Source organism: Fulmarus glacialis, unplaced genomic scaffold (assembly GCF_000690835.1).
Source record: "Fulmarus glacialis isolate BGI_N327 unplaced genomic scaffold, ASM69083v1 scaffold6824, whole genome shotgun sequence".
Classification (NCBI taxonomy): Eukaryota; Metazoa; Chordata; class Aves; order Procellariiformes; family Procellariidae; genus Fulmarus; species Fulmarus glacialis.
In genome coordinates this window covers 21,509-29,084 of record NW_009207313.1, presented here as the reverse complement: position 1 = coordinate 29,084, position 7,576 = coordinate 21,509, and the positions used below count along the sequence as shown (strand labels likewise).

The 7,576-nt window shown below is 35.9% G+C and overlaps 1 protein-coding gene across 1 annotated transcript in view; it reads left to right on the top strand.

The window, feature by feature from the left end:
• Nucleotides 1-329: 329 nt before the first annotated feature.
• LOC104075505 (myosin-IIIa-like) overlaps nt 330-7,576 on the top strand; it is a gene marked incomplete at its 3' end in the record, with an annotated part of 18,980 nt that continues 11,733 nt past the window's right edge. The window contains exons 1-2 of the mRNA XM_009576035.1: nt 330-436; nt 1,221-1,320. Coding sequence (XP_009574330.1) covers nt 392-436; nt 1,221-1,320 — 145 coding nt within the window. The remainder of the gene's footprint in view (nt 437-1,220; nt 1,321-7,576) is intronic.

The following is a 7,576-nucleotide window of genomic DNA, read 5'->3' as shown; positions in this document are numbered from 1 at the left end:
ATGCCCCACAGAACGTGCCTTCACAGCAAATTTGTTGCACTATAAGCTACTTCTGTTTCAGTGAAAAGCAATCATGCATATAGGAAAGCAAAGAGGTAGACTGCTGTACTTGTGTTTGGGCAAGAAGAATTAAATGCAGAAAGTAGTGAAAAAAAATTGCCAAAAGTTGCTGCATATGTTGCTTGTATAAATGGTAGACATAAGGACAAATTTGTGGTTTGCCAGTTTAATAGGAGCTCATTTGGCTACAAATACGAGAACTACTGAAAACTAAACCCAGGTGGCTACTCCAACACTTAGTTCCTTTTTATATTCCCCTGATATTTTGCAGCTGTGCAATGGTGGATCTGTGACTGATCTTGTGAAAGGATTTCTGAAGAGAGGCGAAAGGATGAATGAACTTATAATTGCTTACATTTTACGTGAAGCTCTGATGGTAAGATAAGCTCTCAGTGAAAGGACTATTCAGCTCATATTTTTGTCTTTGAATGAATGAACATCATGTCCCCACTAACACGGCACACTATCTTATATTATAGCAGTGTTTAATGAAATTAAGGTAATGTGTAATTCAGATGGTTCTTTTTGAACAAACAAGGTAAAGAATAATTCATCTGTTTGTTTCATTATTAGGAGAATGAAAATTGATTTCTTACCATTGATTCCTCTCCTTAGTAAATAGTTCTGTGTCAAAATCGCTTTTCTTTTGAGAAATACCAGAAATATACCCAAAATACTGTTCAGCTTCTTCTGTCTGGATCCAAAATATTTTCATAGCAAAATGATCAACAGATCTAGTGAATTCAAACACTGCTACAAGAAATTTTTTTTTTTTGCTAATGAGGATCAGGTGTCTTTATTTTTCATTTTCTTTTAACCAGAATTTGACTTTCTGCAGTGGAATTTAGGCCTTAGCGGTTTTCTTTGAGTTTATACTCTGAAGGTATAATATATAATGTAGATTTATAGTGCTTTTTTCCTGCTTTTATCTTAAATTTTTTATTTGACATAAAGTGGGGCAATTATAAAATATCTATTCCTCATGGTGTACCAAGTGTTTTTCCAGTAAGAATGACATCTCTGTCGTTTTGGATTAAAAAAAAAAAAATCTGTTTTAAGTTTTTTCATGCTGTTCTGCTACCTTTTTGTTTCTGCAAATGTAGTACAGAGAACAGACCTGTTTGTTAGTAAAAAGTTCATGTTTACATCTCACCTTCCAGGGTCTTCAGCATTTGCATGAAAACAAAACTATCCACCGTGATATTAAGGGAAATAATATCCTTCTGACCACTGAAGGAGGAGTCAAGCTTGTGGATTTTGGTATGTTATGTTTACTTATATAGGCAACCAATTTTGTACATCTGAAGTATGGAAAATAGAGAAACAAATGAGAAAAGATGAATTATATTACATTTTTATTAAGTCTTTGAGTTCTTCATTAAAAATCACTTAGATAACCAAAGTTACTTTTTAACTTGATAGAAATAAAATATTCACAGACTTGGTGTTTTTACAGCTTTGCGTTTTCCAGCCATTTTGCTAATGCTGTTTAGATAGCATGTTAAGAAATAGAAGTTATGATATGGTGGTAGTAAGTGCCAAATGCTTTGGGGCAGACACAGTAAGTGAAGTGACAAAGCAAGTTAATAGGGTTCAAAATAAGGTTGGTTTTTAGTGCCTCCAGGACTGTGCACTGGTTCAGTGAAATGAGGAGCTGATAGGCAAAAGTTTCATGTTGTGTACAAGAGGACTTAGAACTTACTAAATACTGTGAAGAATGGGAGAGCTCCACCTCAGTCACATATACTTCATTAGTTTGATTTGAAACAAAAGAAGAGGTAGTACCTGAAGGCAGTAGAGGGAGGTAATCCCCACTTTCCGAAGTCTGGGAAGACTAACAGGTTACTTTTGGCAAGTCTAAACCTAAGACTTGGCATTAAATGAAAAGAGTCTGTTCAAGTCTGTTAGGCCTAAAGTAATTCTTGAATGCTGTCATTTGGTTTTACCACCAGAAGGCAAAAGCAGAGACACAGAGACACAGGTAAGTGGATGCACCTGTTATTTATCAGCCATACCATAGTGATTTCTCTTAAGAGTGTATTGACTCGTGTTTTATGTAAGGGGGGTATAAACATTTGCAATGCTTGTTATTTTGAAGTATTATCCTCTGGTAGCACACCGTCTTCTAATGTTTAAATTCAATTTATTGGTCACTACTTTACAGCATAGCAGCCAATTGTAAATATCATGATTCCATTCAGAGATGGAAAAATCTTCATTTTTCCTTTAGTCTCCTATTTTGTTAATGAAATTTATTCAATTGATCCATAACAATTGTTTAAACTAATCATTGGATTTTAACTCCCATTAGTGTAGTGTCTTCCTGCCAGTAGATTGTATTTATGCAACTCTCATTACTTCACACACAAAACTCCCACAACTATTGGGGTTACTAATTCTTCTGAAAATTCATGTATTTATGTTCATTATTTTATTCCTTAGATAAAATCTTCCGTTGAAAAGCCTTCAGACTTCCTAAATTATCTGCCATACACTTACTAGTATTTTCTGAAGTTTCTGGAAGTTTTATGTGAGGCAAAATCAATATTTTTGCCCACAGGTTTTTAATGTGCTGTAGATACTAGTTTTTTTAAGGTGCTGAAGGCAATTAGAGCCATGGAGGATCGATGCTTCTGAAAATTAATTCGCTTATGCAGATGTCAAAACATACAAGCTGTAGGGATGAGGACCTGAATTCTTTATTCCCCAGTTACTGCAATCTACTGCTAAGGCTATAATTGAAAAATAATCTTTAAATCTTGTGGGAAAAATTGTGAAGCCAAAGCACAGATGAGAATGTGCGCAAGAAACAAACGTACATACACACATTTTTATGTGGGTTGAAGAGGGGCCTGTAATAATAATTTGAGAGTCCTTCCTCTCAAAGAAATATAGGAACTACACCTTAACGTAGGAATAGATAGAAATTTTCTCTTCCTTTTTTTCTTTTTTTCTTTCCCACCCCCCCAGCCAATCTGCAGCCACTAATGAGTAGTTCCAAATGGGAAAAATTTATACATATTCACAAAATCGTCATGGAAGACGTACCGTTCACCCTTCAGGCTGATGTTTAAGATATTCAGCTGGGATTTGGGAGATTTGTGTCTTCTATTTAAGAGGATTTAAACCCACATTAATCAGATTCCAAGAGTATTTTTTAGCCAGGAATGTGAGTTGATCAAAATCTCTCATGTTGACACTGCTACAGACTGTTGTACATTAACATTTATTGGATCAGGGACTGAAACTCATAGCCATCTTTTTCCTATATAAGCCTGTGAATCTGCAGGCTACAGAATGAGATAGACACGCAGGCACAATCTCTTTTTCTCCCAGTAAATACTCAGTGGAAGCAACATTTTTGTTTGGGGTTGAAGTAATTATTACATGGGGCCAAACAAACAAACAAAAACAACCCAAATAATCACACAGCCCTTTCTAGCATGCACACAGCTTTTCCATTGTGGAGAGGGGAGCAGAGACAGAGGATCAAGAACTCCCTCAACCACTGAACACGCTTGACAGAGGAAGTGAGCCCTTCCCAAGATAATTTTGTCTGTGCCATTCTCCTTCATGCTCGTTGATGATGAGATGTTCCTCAAGAACTCTTTGCTCTCCTCCACTGATACTCTTTATGGTGGTTTTCATTTAAACAGTACATAAAACCTGTGTCTGAAAGGTGGACCTGTGAAGTGCCTTATGGAGGACAATACTAGAAAAGGACCTATTTTCAGTCTGTATGTGTTGTGTGGTCATATAACTTGAACGTGTGTGGGTTTTTTTTTTTTGGTTTTTTTTTGGAAGTACAGTTAGGAACTTTCTAAGAGTCATAAGTGAAAAAACAGTTAACCTTCAGTGAATTAAATCACCTTTGAGAATAGCTTTTCTTTCCTTTGTTCTTTTTGTACTCTGAACTTGGTGTATAGTGTACTACCACTGTGAGTCCTTTCTTGCACTGCAGTCAGCAGTACTGACTTTCCAGAAGCTTCATTTTGTGACACAATTTATAGACATTGTCTTATGGTTGTTGTGTCATAGGCATTTATTTATGCTGTGACCATGGTTTCTGAACACTGCACAGTCTCTAATGGATGACCTTCACAACACTCTTATGAGGAAGTAAATTACTGTAATTCCCAGTTAACGGCTGGGAATCTGAAACTTTGAGAGACTGAGTTGCTTGAGGTGACACAGAAAGTCTGTGGAAAAATTCTCCCAAAATCCAGGCTAACAGTTTGGACTGTTTGTCTTTCGTAGAGGTATTGATAGTTAAAAAGATGAGAGAGACTTGGAAAGAATACCATGGCAGTGCCTCACCCAGATTGCTTTGAAGAGTGAAATTTTTGCTTTCCCTTAAAAGTCTGCTGTAATATTGCTTTATCACCCCAGTAATATTCTTGTATCTAAGAAACACCCAATCCCAGTTGATAGATTAATGATCAAATCAAGTAAATGAATTTATAGCATCTCCACACCAGTGCTTCTGGAGCTCAATTGCTTATCAAGGAGCTGTCAGATAGAAGTTTTAGTTTAAACTGTCCAAGCTACAAGAAGTCTGAAATACTGTTACCAGGGAAGTGTCCTCTGTCCTCACATCCATTCAGTATGATAACTTAGATCAGCAGAGATAAACAAAATCATTCTTTTTTACTACAGATAATGAGTAGCAGCCAAGGAGATCTACTGTAAGCACATCCCATGATCACAGATTCAGTCCCTGAATTCATTAAACTTCTAGATACATTACAAAGTCTATATTTTCCTTGTAAGAGAAGAAGGTTGACTGAAGGCAGTTTTGCTACCTGAACACTTATGGGAATTAGCTGTTAAGCTGTTCTGGTGGAAAACCTTTGGGAAAGGATGTTATGCCTGAGAATCGCAGCAATTATGCTCCAAGCAAGGAGGATCCTCTACCGCATCAATACAAATAATAAATAGCTGCACTACATTCAATTGTAGCTGCTAATTTTTCAGTGTAGGATAGAGATTTGATATAAAAATACACATTTACATTAAAGTAAATGCCCTGCAGCACTTTAAAGGGTGACAGCTATGAAATATATTGTATAAAGAGTTGGAGGCAAGCAAGGTGTGAACCAAATTCCCTTTTTATAAATATTCTTAATTATATTCACAGTTTTTTATTAGTGTTCTGGGAAGGAAATCTTTTATATCTATTTCTCAGATTTCTGGTTGTATGCAGTGAATTGATGTTAAAGTGCCAGATTTTGAAAGAAATTTTAGCCACCAAAGGTGCAGAAAAGCACCTAATAAAATTTGCAAAACTTCTAGCATGTAAATCCAAATTACTTTAATGCTAGATACCTTTTGAAAGACTTGTGACAAATTTATCTGCAGCTTTTACTGCCTAAATATCTTTCAGTGTCTGACCTTGTTTCATGAGTTAAAAAACTGCCCTGAAGTCACTTGCACACATAGCACGCCTCATCTGTAACAAAAATTCATATATTCATCTGCATCTTACAATGTGTAACCAATTTCATGGGGAGCTAAGTGTATAACATCTGCTTATGCTGACAAATACTTGCTTCTTTGAATAGTCCCTCTCAATTCAATTTCTTTTCTTGAAATCAGGATGCTGCACAGGGCCTTTCATGTATTAAATAATGTTAGTCTAAGACACAATTCCCATTTGGAAATTCTGAGATGTCAAATAATGTGCTGTTCCAAAATGGGAGAAAAGAAACTTAGCTGTATTATTATTGTTATTATTTTAACTTTGGTCTGAAGAAGTCCAAGTGACATTTCATTCTGAAAGATTTGACGTGTTTCTGAAATCCCCTGCCATTGCAGTGAGTCTGGGAGCTTGAAAGCCAGAGCTTTTCATGCTTATACATTATTGAAAGAAGGGGAACCTAGAGGACACAACTCCCTATCAGCAAACTAGACAGGTTGCTGACGTGGAGAGTCATGGAGGAAAGAACCATTTTTCCACTAAAAGTTTTGAAACATCTACAGTCATGTGGCAAGTGATTCTTTTAGCTAAAAAGAGGCGAGTGTAATGCTGATGGAAAATTCCTCTTCGGCTATGTTTTTGAGGGTTGACCTTGTAGGCTGATAGTCTTGAACAAGAGTACAGGTAGCTCATACTTCTCTGGGACTGCTGAAGCCTGCTGTCACAGACTAGAAATATCTCAGGATGAGCAGCTGTTGCCTTGGAAATGTCCAGAAAAAATGTAAGTACAAATTGTACTCCACCACTTAGGCAAATGCATAGTTTTCCAGCAGCACTGTTCCTTGCTGAAGGCCATGTCCTTCTATGTATCAAATGAAAACATGCTTTCATACCACATGTAATTAGACTGTTGACATTATTACCATGAAAGATCACTGGAAAGAAAAGAAAAAAAAGGTCAGACATCTAGATGGGTATTAGAAATACTCATGTTCCCATAATGAAAATAAAATGTTGGAGGACTCATTAAATCTTTGGAATTCAAGCCTATTTCTAACTACAAGAGAACCCATGATTCCCCTCAGTTTGCCTAGTACTGTCACTGTGGGAAAGGGGGTATTGAAAAGGATTGGCAGTGTCCATTTTCAGTTTCTTCGTAGGCATTTCATTAATGGTATCTAAAACTCTCCATCATTAGAGTCTCTGGATAAGCAATACATAGGAAAGATCTAAGGTTTTTTATAGATAAAGCAGGTTCCAGTGGAAGACATGGAAAGAAGGTAATGCAATCTCACTGCTGCTGGCAGATGGTGGAAAATTACAAGCTGTTCTGCGTGCAGTTAATGGAATAATGACTTCGAGCATTCCTTTAGTACTGTGGATAAAGAGATTGCGTAATTAAAACGTATTGTAACATTAATGGAATATGTAGTGAAGGTAAGATGATTTTTGTATTTGAAATATGCTTAGTTTGCATTTTTCTGCTTTTGTTTCAAATGTTAGAAGTGTTGGATTTAAAAGTTGAGTGTGAATATTGTCTTTGCATTCCGAATGTAGTTTCAGATATCATACTTTGCATATAGCTAGCACAGTTTTATTGTGGATATATAGTAGCCTGACTCAACTAGAGATTTAACATGAGTATGACTCATTGAGGAAAAAATGGATTGGGGGAGGGAATGCTGTATTGCTTTATTTAGACATACTGAAAACTGACATTACTTTGTTTAATACTTGAACTATTTCTTCCATGTAGTTTGGAAACTGCAGGTAGACAGAGGTCAGCTTTTGGGTTTGGAATGTAATAGGGTTATTATTTTATTATGGAGAGAATGATCATTCTTCTTTTAAAGACAGTTGAAGTCATTAAAATTTGAGAGCCAAGGAAATCTTAATGCTGGCATTTCTGGATGGCCTTCTTATTCAAAATTGCAATTTGGTGAAACAAGCCAATTGTAAGACACTCTTTTTGGTAGTGTATTTTTATATCAGCTCTGTTTTTACTTTAAAATGCATATATCATTTCATTTAGGTAATGCTAAATGAACATATTAAGTTCATTTCATAATTCAGTTGAGTTCATAAATTAAATTTCTTGGA